The sequence below is a fragment of the Trichomonas vaginalis genome, chromosome I (assembly GCF_026262505.1).
Source record: "Trichomonas vaginalis G3 chromosome I, whole genome shotgun sequence".
Lineage (NCBI taxonomy): Eukaryota > Parabasalia > Trichomonadida > Trichomonadidae > Trichomonas > Trichomonas vaginalis.
Genome location: NC_067203.1, coordinates 25,090,135 through 25,103,786, shown reverse-complemented (window position 1 = coordinate 25,103,786; position 13,652 = coordinate 25,090,135). Strand labels below are relative to the sequence as shown.

General features: G+C 32.3%; 5 protein-coding genes across 5 annotated transcripts, besides 1 other annotated feature; 1 reads left to right on the top strand and 4 right to left on the bottom strand.

Annotated features, from left to right (window-relative positions):
* Window positions 1–106: 106 nt before the first annotated feature.
* TVAGG3_1046860 (platelet formation protein family) lies at window positions 107–6,683 on the top strand (the record flags this gene model as incomplete). The annotated part of the gene is made up of 1 exon (XM_001584447.1): window positions 111–6,683. One exon carries the CDS (start codon window positions 111–113, stop codon window positions 6,681–6,683), a length of 6,573 nt encoding a protein of 2,190 aa, XP_001584497.1.
* A 54-nt stretch (window positions 6,684–6,737) lies between these two features.
* Window positions 6,738–8,444, bottom strand: TVAGG3_1046850 (uncharacterized protein; the record flags this gene model as incomplete). The annotated part of the gene is made up of 1 exon (XM_001584446.1): window positions 7,385–8,284. One exon carries the CDS (start codon window positions 8,282–8,284, stop codon window positions 7,385–7,387), a length of 900 nt encoding a protein of 299 aa, XP_001584496.1.
* A 903-nt stretch (window positions 8,445–9,347) lies between these two features.
* Window positions 9,348–9,461: a mobile genetic element.
* A 185-nt stretch (window positions 9,462–9,646) lies between these two features.
* Window positions 9,647–11,074, bottom strand: TVAGG3_1046830 (eIF-2b alpha beta delta subunits family; the record flags this gene model as incomplete). The annotated part of the gene is made up of 1 exon (XM_001584445.1): window positions 9,647–11,074. One exon carries the CDS (start codon window positions 11,072–11,074, stop codon window positions 9,647–9,649), a length of 1,428 nt encoding a protein of 475 aa, XP_001584495.1.
* Window positions 11,075–11,472: 398 nt separating this feature from the next.
* On the bottom strand, window positions 11,473–12,152 carry TVAGG3_1046820 (uncharacterized protein; the record flags this gene model as incomplete). The annotated part of the gene is made up of 1 exon (XM_001584444.2): window positions 11,511–12,143. The coding sequence occupies one exon, from the start codon at window positions 12,141–12,143 to the stop codon at window positions 11,511–11,513; it is 633 nt and encodes a 210-aa protein (XP_001584494.1).
* Window positions 12,153–12,515: 363 nt separating this feature from the next.
* On the bottom strand, window positions 12,516–13,516 carry TVAGG3_1046810 (GTPase protein; the record flags this gene model as incomplete). The annotated part of the gene is made up of 1 exon (XM_001584443.1): window positions 12,742–13,332. One exon carries the CDS (start codon window positions 13,330–13,332, stop codon window positions 12,742–12,744), a length of 591 nt encoding a protein of 196 aa, XP_001584493.1.
* Window positions 13,517–13,652: the final 136 nt, after the last annotated feature.

The window sequence follows — 13,652 nt, the reverse complement described above, 5'->3', positions numbered from 1 at the left end:
ATTTTTCGACACTCATTTTTATATCCAAGAAAAGCTTTTTGGGAATAATCCTTTGTTAGGAAAACCATTCGTACACAAAATTATTTTCAATTTTGAAAGTATCCAATTAAATGACATCGCCTGAAAACGAAGCTTATAAAGCTTTCGAGAAAAAATTTGAAGATTTCTGTGAGGAGCAGAACAATATTAGGCGATTGCAGTCGTTTAATCAAATATGTGAGTATTTAATTTCCGCAACTGATCTAAATAACATTCCAATTCGTATTTGGCAGAAGTGTACTGAATTTACAGTTCAAAATGTTTCATCTTCTGAACAGTTTTTATGCTTTATTTCGATATTAAATAAGGCAAAGGAAATTATTACTTTCGACAAGTTCAGTGATTCAATATTACGACTTTTTGAGAATGCTTTTTTACTCTCTGAAGATGATTCAGCAGTCATTTCACAAAGTTTATCATTTTTCAATTTCATTTTCCAAAATAAGAAAATTGCAAGTGATCTATCCACTACCGGTATATTCGAATCGATTTACAGTACTGTGTATTCTAAAGGAAAGAACGTTAAAACTGCACAATTGCTTCAACAAATAATTTTTGAAAATTGCAACCAGTCATTCTTTGAATCAATTACGTCCAAACAACTTTCAAAGGTGTTTGAAGCACTAACAAGTACAAATAATAATCACCAATTCAAGCAAGTTATAATAATATTCATTTTGGATTTTTATGAAAAGGCAATACATGCAAATCCTAAAAATTCCGATATACTAAAGAAGGATAACAACATACAATCGTTTGTTAAGTTCATTGACGACTTCAGTGACGATGATAAACAAATTTTTATTGTCAAACTGATAAATTCAGGGGAAACTCCATCACAAGACATCATATCACAACTTGTTCTACCCAATACGAAGCCCCAACCCTACATGTCACGTGCAATTATCTCAACAGCCGAAAAATATCCTCAAGAAATACCAAAACTTCAAGGAATCATTCCATTTTCAACATGGTGCGATACAGATATCAATGCAGAGGAAATATTACGTTTAATTTCGATTTTACAAAAGGTAGATCATACTTTAATTTCACAATGCATGCCACACTTGATCAATCATCTTAAACCAGATACCCCTGTCTCTCTATTCATACAAACATTCGTTTTGATCGATAACCAACTACTTCGCCGCTTAATTTCCTTAAGTGACCTTTTGAAAGCGAATTTCTTGCAAGTTTTCGTTATCGATGCTCCAGAAGAGTACATTATCGAGTTCTTTAAGAAGTCAGCAACCTTCGTTCAGCTCATTTTAGACGTATTTTCCATTTGCAAAGATTTGACTTTACATGAAAAAGTGACGGACAAAATTTTCACTTTATCGAAGCACAAAGACATATTAAACATGTTAAGTACAGCTATTAGTGGCTTTATATGTGTTTGGCCGACGAGTAATTCTGTAAAAAAGATCATGAATCTTATTGATGAAAATCAGACAGGAGAACTAAGTGAAGGACTGATATCTGCATGTACAAAATCATTTACTGTTGCAAACTTGTTTGTTCAAGAAGGAGGAATACAATGGACATTAGATAATTATTATCAATTGTCAATGTCAATAAAACAACTTTCCTTTTTGTTGGCAGCAATTGCAAGCCATGATTTGTACAAAGAACTTGATAAAACAATCCAGAAATTACCTCCTGATCATCCTTTATTCCATATTCCAAGTGAACTTGTTGAACCAATTGTTTTTGGTATGAAAAATCTGACATTTTACAGGGAAATAAGAGTTTCTTCGATGTTCCATTTGTTGCCGGATAAAAATGTAACTGATCCCTACAATTTGTGGAAAATTGGCAATTTCTGTTTTGACAAATTGTCAGAAGACGATAAACACAAATTGTTACCATTAGTTGCAAACAGATTTTTACTTCCAAGCCAAGTGGAGTCCATCATCAAAACAGCTCCAAAAATCGATGCTTGCTGCAATCCAAGTTTCGATCATTTCCCTTTGTTCCAATTCTATCCTGGCCAAGGTGAACTGACCATTGAAACCGATTATTTGATGTGTTCTTTCTGGTTCAAACTCGGTGATTTCATCAATTTCGAAATGACACTTTTTAGAAATGAACTGATGACGATAACGATAAGAGATACAACATTAACATGTGAAGTAGAGAAACAGAAGTGTCATGCCGAGATAACACCTGTTGAATGGAACTTAATTGTTGTTAGATTGGAAGTAGGAATGATAAACAGTTCATTACATGTTAACACAAAAACAGATGAACTGATTTTCCAACCGAAAAAGAAAGTGACAATATTAAAGAAAGCTTGTTTCGGAAGTACCAATCAAACAATTGTTTTGTTAGGATCAAGTCTCAGATTCTCCAAGAATTGGATCTCTGATTTCTCCGTTCTTGAAAGTCGTGGTCCTGGATCAATGAAACCAATCGAAGGAATCAAAGAAAGTTTGCAAATAACTGCTCTTAATGTTGACAAAAAGATTTTGCCAAATAATTGTTATAACGTACATTATTTCGGTTTGCCACGTCATCTACACAATGCATTGCATCAACAATCGCTTTTTAAGTTATTAAATGATAGCGAGAAAAGCGAAGATGCCATCATCGCCATTGCAAACACTGCAGTAATCACTCAGGGAGCTTTGAAACATTTCATTGATAGAGCTTTGACAGCAATTAAGGATTATCAACCAAAAGTGACAAGTGAAGTGATGAAGAAACAATTGATTACTATTCTTTCATGCACGGACACTCCGAAAGACGAATTGTTTAATAGTTTGTTCACTGATATGGAGTTATGGGACAAAATTGACAATTTCACACTTTTGTCGACACTTTTTGATTTGTTCCCTAATGTTATTTACAAAAACATTGACTCTGGAGAGTTATTCATCTCGGAAAGGATATTTAAGAACTCTGAAGATAAGCGCCTTTTGGCTTTGGTTCTCACCAATTTCAAGAAACTTCCAAAAACGTTTAAATACGTTGTAAATCTCTTGAAATCATCTCCTTTAGTCAAAGACTTAAATTGGGATGTTCTAAGAAATAGAAAAAGTGACAGTTTACAACTGACAATTTGCCAAGTTTTAAGCGATTTCATCAGCAAAGACAATGTTGATTATCTTGCAAATTACTTGCTGTTCGATGACTTGAAATATCTAATGATTTCGTCAGAAAATACGTTAGCGGCTAATATTTATCACCTCATCTGTCAAATAACGCATTTTATTCCAAATTACATGATAATTGATTTTGTTTTCTTGACAAATATCTCCAGATTGACATCATTCTCGATTGTTTGGGAAGATTCAATCAAATTATGTCAAAGAGATCAACAGAGAACAGTTAAAAATATCTCTGTTGTTCCAATTTTGTTGAATTTGACTTGGTCAACAGCTGTCGCCATTTTCCATGCACGCAATCATAAATGCGAGAAGGAAAACATGAAGTTAATAGAGATAGAAAGTTACATGAACAATGCTTTGGCTCTTTTGATGGATATTGTTCCAAAAATTTTGGAAACTCCTATTTGTTTGTCACTTTTGTTGTATTTTTATCCATTAATTCTTAATTATCTTTATGTTTATTTCGCAGAAAAAGACGAAGCAGATCGTCCTCTTCCTATTAACCATGAGTCAATTAATTTCCAGACAATGAGTGAGTACAATGACATTCTTTGGTCGAATTTGGAACTTCCAAAAGAAATTCAATTCCAAAAACCGCAAATTACATTTACACCTATTGAATTTTTGAGAAACTTAATAGATGAGATCTTTTTGAGCTTCGATTTACCAAAAGAAGTCATGGAAGATTTCAATGGCCAAGTTCCCGAAATTGGCAGTTGGATGAAGACATCTCCTTTGTTTATTTTCATGTCGGATTTGTTGTTGAATTGTTCTCCAGCTAATTTCACTTTGCTCGCGAGAAGTTTCTTCATTGGAACACCATTCAGATACTCCAAGAAGCCAAGACATTATACTCATTCTTTGTTGCATATTTTGATGTCTTGCATGACAGTTCCTTTGTCATCAAACATTCCTTTCCAAAAATTGTTTAGTTTCATTCATTTCTTGTGTGGATTGAATTTGTTATCTGATAATGCACAATTATTCATATCTGATATCTTGTTGCTTTCTTCTTCTATATTTTGGACATTTGGAGATGCGGCAATTCTTAAATACGCTGACCAAATCAATCCAATTTTGTTGCAATTGATGGCAACTTCTCCTGAAAAACAATACGAACAAATTTTCGGTTTAATTCAAAAGAACTCAAAAATTTTGAATTTAATTTGTACACAAACAAAATCACATCAAGTTTGGCTTTTCTTCTTGTCCAATTTCATGAAGAAAGAAACAGAAGCTAAACAGTTATTTGGCATTACAGAAGATTACGACAAAAACATGCTGCAGGATTCATGGGGACAATTTACTTCTCAATTCCAGAAAACATTTGAAGAAATTACGAAAGAGATCAAATCATTCAAACAGTCTCATTTCGTTGATTTCGGGTTTATCTCACGTGAAACTGTGAAATACACATTTATCTCTAACTGTAAATCATTTGTTATTGGAACAATGATGAAACAATGTTACGAATACAATAATTATGTCTTCACAATGTTGTGTGATCTCAGAAAATGGGAAGTTTTCAGATTCAGATTAATGGAAAATATGAGACAAGCGACGAATGAAAACCCTGTTAACTTGTTTATGTCATTAAAGAGTCTTCCTTACTTCCCACCGAAGCTATTGCCGCCTGTTGCTGATAACCCTGGATTCGAATCTTTCCACAAGAAACATTTCATTCATAGAAATTCTTGTCTTTCAATTTTCCAAAGAACTTTTGAAAAATTTGGAAACCCGATCCAAATTACATCATGTGTTTTCATCAGATACGGTGATGCCATTCCATCCATCTTGTTTACATACAACAAATCACTTGTTATTGTCTTGTTCTCCACTTTCAAAGACAACCAAATGATTATGTATGATGAACATTCAACAATTTTTGAAGAAAGTTTGTTGGCCGGCCAAATTGGAAAGTTATATTTGTTTGATAACCATTTTGTCATTGAAGTCAAATCCAATGATCTTCTTGCTATCCATTGCAACAAGAACAGGATGAATATTTGGTCATTTAGCTACGGAAACTTTTTGTTAGTTTTCGAAAACGAAATCCAAGGAAATTTGTTGCATTACGCAAACAAACTCGATGATGACGTCACCAAATCATTCTTATTCGATCATCTTCTCGACCAAATCAAGACGAAAGAAGAAGCAACAAAGAGATGGTCGAATAGATCAATTTCTTCCTTCCAATATGTTTGTATCTTGAATGCATTATGTGGTTATTCTTTCAGTGATATCGACAATTTCCCTTGTTTCCCACCATTCTTAGATCCTCCTGAAGAAGATCCAGGACAACAGACTCCTTTCCCATCAGGATGTATGGTTTCTATGTCTCTTTCGAGAATTCTTCCGTTCAAGAAACTTCCGAAAACAGAGATAAATTCCAATTCTTTGATTGCTTGTTCGTATTCTTTGGCGGAAAAGACAATGGAAGAAGACACAAATTATGACATTTTTAAGTCAATGAGATTAAGAGATGCTTTGGAATCAGAAAACGCAAGAATAGAACTCCAGCAATGGACAAGAGTTCATTTCACAACTCGTCCAATCAGAACAAATTCTTTAGAAGTTCCAGGAAAAATCAAACTTTCTGAAGCAAGAAAAACTCCTTCCCAAGCAAATCTTCCTCCTTTGAGTGGTCGAACAAGTGTCTTAAAATCAGCTTTTATCTGTATTTATCCAGAAGACATCAAGCTCGAGATCTTCGACATAAATACAGGTAAAGTTTACGTGAGATACATCGACCACGCGTTCGACCAAGCTCTTTCAGTTTCTTCAAGTCAAAACGGTTTGTTTATTGTTGTTGATTTCAGTTTTGGAGAAACAAGAGCTTACAGAGTTAACTACGAGAACGATTTACCAAGTGGACTGATGGTTCTCAACTCCTTCCCAAGCCCATGCAAACCGAGAAGCTGCGTATCTGGATCAAACTGGCTTTCTGCAACTTGTTTCGAAAACAAAGTTGTTCTTTGGGATATTTTCAATGGTTTGGTTCATAGAACGATTGTTTTCGAGTCAAAAGTGTTTTCATCATTATTCGATGTTCCTCAATCTCATGTTTGGGTTTTATGTGAAGACAACTGTATCTATTGTTACACGGTTAATGCGACATTTCTTTGCAAGTTGGCTTTGGGAGAAAGAAATTACAGCGACATGAATTTCATTTCTACTTCTTATTGCACAGTTTTCGCTGAAGATAAAAAGACAAATGAAATTGTTTCTTTCTATGTTTCTTCTCACAAGAAATGCGTCAAAATGAGGACTGTTGGTGATGATGACAAGCAGAACATCATGCAGGCAGCATTGGAACAGTTCAATCTCAAGAAGATATTGTGTGGAGATGCATTGAACACAAACCAATATCATATCATGGTCAAAAAGAAGAGGAGAGCTTCTTATGACCATTGCGCAATTTGTAATTCTCCTGCGAAAGGCGTTTGCAGAATTTGTAATAAATATGTCTGCGAACAATGTTTGACAATGGATAATTTAGGTCCTGTTTGTAAGAACTGCCATGAATTATTATGATCTTTTCATTTAAATATTGTTATATTTTTTTGTAATTTAAATAAAACAAAAATTATTTTATATTTAACTTCCCTCTATTATAAGAATTTTATTTACTTATCTCTTCAACAATTGTCAAAGAGATTAGCTCATTATTGCGGCTAATTTGATTTGGGGAAAAAATGTAAACTTGAAATCATATTCTTCCCGTCTGTTTCTCAAAAATTCCAAGTTTAAAATTGGTGAATAAAATGACTAGAATCCAATGCAGAACATTTTCAAAGGCAAAAATTATCTAATAAAGCATTTCCTGTGAGGGTGCGTGTTTTACATTGGGTGCTAAAATTGTGTGAATTTTGACCGTCTTTTTTACTTTTTTTTTCACACTAGGATTATCGCATAATTGCTTAATCCGACTTAATTTATGAAAGCAAATGAAATCCAACTGCACTATCCTTTTACCAGTTATTTGATGGTTAAATTTATAATTTAATAAAAATGTATTTTTAACAATTCACAATTAAGGGTCAACACCGGCTAATTTAATGTTAATATGCATCAATAAAATCTTGAGATTCTTATCCAAAGTCTTGATTAACACTTCGTAATAGACTTGCGTCATTTTCGATTTTTGCATAGCGAAAATGAAGTCTGAGCATTAATATTGCAAAGATTATTACAGTAACAACAAAAACAGAAACAGCTACAGAAATATATATAATCTATTTTCGGTTCTTATTTTCTTTTGGTTTTTCTCTGTAGCAATAATCTTCAAATGTTATATTATTAATTTCACTCGATTCTGTTTCGTTAAAGTTAACATTTCTATCAAAATATAGATTCGATGGATGAATATATTGGAAACCTATAAAGTAATCTGTTTTGTTTTCAAAATTGTTGAAATTTTGGATGAAATTAACTCGAGAAATAGTAAATGTATGTGGACAAAGCATCAATGAATACATATTTATAGAATTATTATAAATAAGAGTGTTGGAAACAACTGTTACATGAGTTAAATTCTTTTCATTAGTCTCTGAATTGTCGAAAATTGCATATTTATCTGGATGATTGTTTGAAAAGTTCAAATGATTGAATATTGATGATGCATGAACTTCCATTGTTTGTCCAATATATTCCGGTTGCTTTGGACAATTAATTACACATGAATTATTAAATATGAAGGATGTTTCGTTTATAGAACGAATTCTTGCATAAATAAAATGACTAGAATCCAATGCAGAACATTTTCGAATGCAAAGCCTATCTAATAAAACGTTTCCTGTAAGTGTGCATAAATAGATAGCTCCGCCTTCAACATTATTGTATAATGAATATGTTGAAAGATTATCAAAAATACAATATGAAATATTCAAATTAATATTCGATGTAACGATATTGATTGCACCACCAACTTGGTCATGGAAAATATCAGAAAATATTGAATCACTAATTATACATTCTGACAACGAAATTTCATTGATATTGATTCTTTGTGTTAAATTTTCTAGATTAATTTGATGAGCAGGAAATGTATTTTCTGTGTAAAATTTAACTTCAACTGGTGTTAAATCAGGGCTAATGGTAAAGTATTTCGTTGAATTTATATCAGGTGAACACATACAATTTGTTAAAATACATTTTTCAAAATAGCCATCCCAATTTTTTGTATTAATGTGGATAAAATATGAGCTATTAATGTATGTTTTTTGAAAATCAGATTCTAAAAAAGCGCGAACATCGAGATCTTGAAAAATTGAATTTTTAATTGTAGGATATGAATAGGCTATTAATAAATAGCTTATACTTCTTCCTTGAATGTTTGTAAATTGGGAATAACTGATTAATGCGTTATTATCGACTTGAATGAGACAAAGATCATATATTGTATTAGAAATATTGTTGTATGAATATTGTGCATTATTATTACATCTTGCAAGTAATGGTAGGTTAAAATTTTGCAAATAAAATAATTGATTATTATGAAATGTAATATTGTTACTTTTTTGTATTTCAATGTAATAATATGTGCCACTATTCATTTGAAATTCGTTTTTAAAGAAATTTATGCTGAGATTTGGACTGCAATTGTTATCAACGCATAAACAGCCAACATCGGATGTATTGACGTATTGCATTGTTGATCTGCATATTGTAATGTTTTTGACTATCGGGGTATCTACATAAATAGGACAATCTCTAATTTGCTCTAAACTAAAAAAGAAAAAGAATGTATTCGAAATAAGTACAGTGTTTGCATTTCCTGGATATCTTTTCATTGGTTGATCTATCAAACCAGATCTAGTAACCTCTCCATCCATCTTTTTTATAAAAAAATTGAATTTATTCAAAAAAATTCAGGAGTTTCTTATGCTTAAAATATTACATACAGAACGATGTGAAAATAAATAACCATCGACTTTTTTTATCAGAATTGTCTTTAAAAAGTGACACATATAACTGTTAGATTTCCATTCAAATTAAATATACAGGCTTGTAGTACAAAATCGAAAGAAAGATAAATACATATACTATCATTTCTAAATCAAATTTATGATTATTGAAATCATGATGTTATATTTCCTATAAGAGAGTAGATACTGATCCTGGATGAAGATTATTAAAGAAACAAGCCTTAATTGGGTTCTTACATGAACAAAGCCATTATAACTAAATATAATTTAAGGGTCCACTTACGCACCTATGACATGACCTTCAATTCAGATATTGAAGGTTAATTTTCACTGATGCTTCACGCCAATTGTCAAAATTTGAATTAATGTCAGATTGGCGTAAGTGAGACCTTAAGTTTTAAAAAAAAATAATTTTATAATATTTATTTCCTAAAAGAGAGTACACACTGATCTTGGATGAAGATGATTAAATAATAATTCATCATGTGTAGTCATTGATATCATGGCAGTATGAATTCAACAGTTATTAAATCTAAATATAAGTTATAAAAAAAAATAATTTTATAAATTTTATTTCCTATAAGAGAGTACATACTGATCCTGGATGAATACCATATTTGTAGAGATAGAGTTGACAGGGTTATTTCCAATTTCGTAAATAACTGTATTTACGAACTCTGCTGGAGTTATATCGTAGCAGAGAGAGAAGAACTCGACACCTTCCACCTTTTCCTGGTTGAAAGATTTGACGAGTTTTGAGTCAACTCTTTCATTCTTTGACAGAGAATCAACTCTCACGTCAGGAACAAATCTGTAGCATGGGCATACGAACACGACAGGGATGTTGAAATCGTGTGCAACCATTGATATCATGGCAGTACCAGCAGTTGTCAATGCAGCGTTATTCGAGAGAATTCCGCATGGTTCAATCCAAACTTTCTTAACTTCAGGCATGATGTACGAAACTCCTGAAACTAATACATACCTGACATCAAGGCCATCAACTTCTTCAATCATAGAACGACTCTTAGAAATGGGACTGTTATCAAGTATAATAACCTTAAATGATTTCTGAAGTTCCCTGGCGGTTTTGAAAGCATTGAAAATAATCGGCGAATAACCGTAAGTCAGAATTATATCATCGTTTGAGATGTTTTCTCCGATGATCTTGCTGAGCTTGTTTGCGGATTCGTCGATACGCTCTGCGGAGAAGGCCTCGATAACGTCGAGAAGGTCTTCTTTGAACTTTTTGGCTCCATCTTGGATGGATAAGAGAGTAAGTTGGGATTTGATGAAGCGAACGCAGTTGGAAATGCCGGGTGTGGTCACGCGGATCTGTGTAAGGATTTTCATCGAGAATTTTATGATATCAAGGATACTTTGATTTATTCTGGGTTCTACTGGTAAATCATCGACCATCTCGCTGATTGTCTTGAGGAATTTGCGGCATTTCTCGTTTTCATCAATGGTTAAGTCGTAGCAGGTTGTTAAAATGAATTTGATAAATGAGGGATGAACTTGCATGTTTGGATTGGCTTTTTCGGCAATACTGAGTATTTCTTGGCTTGATATGGGTGCTACGCATGGAATATGTGGGAAAAGTTGCTCAATGGCTGTTTTATCTTTTTGAACAACAATTTCGGCTTCTTTTGGTTGACTATCGGATGCTTTTCCTTGCTGTTGATTGGCTTGCTTAGAATTTTGTTGTTGCTTTTGATTCTGAGGCTTTTGTTTTTGTTGTTGATCAGGATTTTGTTGTTTTTGCTGTTTCTTGTTTTGATCTTTCTGATTTTGCTGTTTCTGTTGACCTTTTTGCTGATTTTGCTGGCCTTGCTCTTTTTGCTGCTTTTGTTGGCCTTTTTGCTGATTTTGTTGGCCTTGCTCTTTTTGTTCTTTTTGCTGCTTCTGCTGGCCTTTTTGTTGCTTCTGATTGTTTTGCGGTTGTTTTGCTTGACCTTCTTGCACAGGCTCTGTTGGTTTTACCTCTGTTTCAGTCATTTAAAAAAATTTTTTTTTTAGATTCAAGAAATTTTTTTTGTGACAAGATTTTTTTGCCCTCTAAAAATTTTAGGGTGGAAATTTTAATGTTTGATTTTCCTTATAATTGTGTTTTAAAATCAAAATCAAACCCAATTCTGTGAATTACCAGATCATTTCAGAATTATGGACTCAGAATGAGGCAAAATAATCTAAACATATGAATAAAAATCGGTATTTGATATTGATTTTGCAGTTGTACATCATGATAACACAAATAATTTTTGGATAGGAAATTTCTTTTCTATTCAGTTAGTTCAACTATCATTATTATATTAACGATAGACTTAAATATAGGGAAATAGCTTGGTTTTGCTCAGAAAATTGAAAATAATTTTAAAAAAATTTAAAAATTATTTCAAATAAAAGTGGTTAAATCACGTATATTTACTCGGTTTTACTTACTGTAAGTTTCTGCAAGGCCATCATTAGCAGTAAGAGGTTGAGAATTTCCAACTTCGGCGTATTCATCATCTTGAATGAAGATAAAGAGTAAGCAGCATTGTTGTAAGAACCATGTAATCAAAAGTCCAAGAAGTATCTTTCCGGCGTGAGTTAATCTGGCATCATTGTAATTGTAGATCGCATCAACTTCCTTGCCTGTAATATGCTTCTTGAAATTGATTGTTTCAGGATTATTTGGATACTTGTACATGTATCTAATAATTTCTTTATCAGCTGTATCTTTCTCATAACTTTGGTTGCCATATACTGAAGCGTAAATAATAGCAAGGATCATTGTGAAAGCTGATGTAACGCATGATCCGTAAAGGATGAGTTTCTTGTATTTTCTGAAAAGTCTGAAAATTGAAAGGCAATTGCCTACAACTGATAATATGACGAAAATGAGAATGAATACTGCAATTGTACTTGGTCCTGATGAGACAGCACGATTGAAAAATCCATCAGTTGTCTTGCTTAATAAGACAATATTATAAATAATAATTACAAAGCTGAATACGGCCCAAAGTATCTGGAAATAAAAGGTTGGCTTTAAATACCAAGTCTTAACTCCGCAATTTGGATCCATCGTTTTGTCACTTTTTATCTTAAATGATTTCATTTCTTTGAATTCTGAAATTTATAAGATACAAATGTGGATGGAACCATATTTTTGATTATTTGATGTGTCAATTCCCTCATAATGTACTATACATATCAATAGTAGCAATTTTGCATTGACATCAATGCCCATTTGATATACATGAAATTCTGTTGTTGCTATACTATTAACTCCGATAATGGTGAGTTAAATCTTAGTCTTGTAATTGATTTATTAGATATCTTTCAATGATGAATTTATTCTACTCCCAAATTGACGACTATCAATGAAGTATCTTATTGCTTATTGATTGCTTTGTATAATATATTAAGAAAGCATAATAATCAAACGAAATAAATTATAAATTTTAATTTCGATAGGATTTTGTTCAATCTGTTGAACGCACACATTCTATGTTATAAAATAGCAATAAGGATGATACATAAATTTTTTAGATAAATATAAAATTCATTATTTAGTTATTTAAAGTGAAATAACTTTGAAGAGTTTATACATGTGAATTAACTTCACATAGGATCATATAATATATAAAAACAGTAAACAAATAAAGTAAAATATTTGTAAATTAACAGCATCCTTTCTTTTCGTTAGATTCCTCAATATCTATGGATTCATTAACAGCTTGTGCTGACATTCTGTTTGCTACAGTCTCTGCGATGTGTTGAAATGTTTCATTAACACCTTCTCCGGTAGATGCAGAAGTTCTATGGAACGAAAATCCTTCATTTTTAGTCCATCTCTCAATTTGTTGTACATCTACACTTCCTGCTTGAGGAACCAAATCCAATTTGTTTCCTACAATCGCAATATGGTAATAATCGGAACAATGTTGCTTGAATTGTTCGACATATATTTTCATTTCTTCGAATGTTTGAGGAATTGTCAAATCAAAAACAGCGATCGCACATAAAGCATCTCGATAGTATATTGGAGCTAAACTACGATATCTTTCTTGCCCTGCTGTATCCCAAATTTGGAATGAAACATCATTTCCATTGATTTTAAATGTATGTAAGATAAATGAAGCACCTACTGTTGCAATCGTGTTCTTTTCGAAATTTCCGAAGTGAAATTTCGTTAAAAGAGATGTTTTGCCAACTCTTTGTGTTCCAATTAGAGCAAGTTTAAGGGTTTTTGCTCGAGCCCGTGATTTCATAATGTTTTGAACGATAGAAAGTTTCTATTTACAATTTGGCAAAACATAACTAGATTCATATTTTGAATGTGTTTGTTTCAATATTGAATTTGAAATTTTGTAAATTTCTGATTTCATAAAAGGTTGTTTTCAAAGCGGCTCGAAATAGGGTTCATGATATAATAGTTAAACTATGATCGACCAGATCTTCAATTTTGTTTTAATCAAGGAATCAGAAATGAAATAATGATGGGAGTAAAAGCAAAGATGGATAGTATCAATAGCATTTATGTGATGTACATCTGCTAATCTATCACTGGCAGCGATTGAGAAGTTAAGGA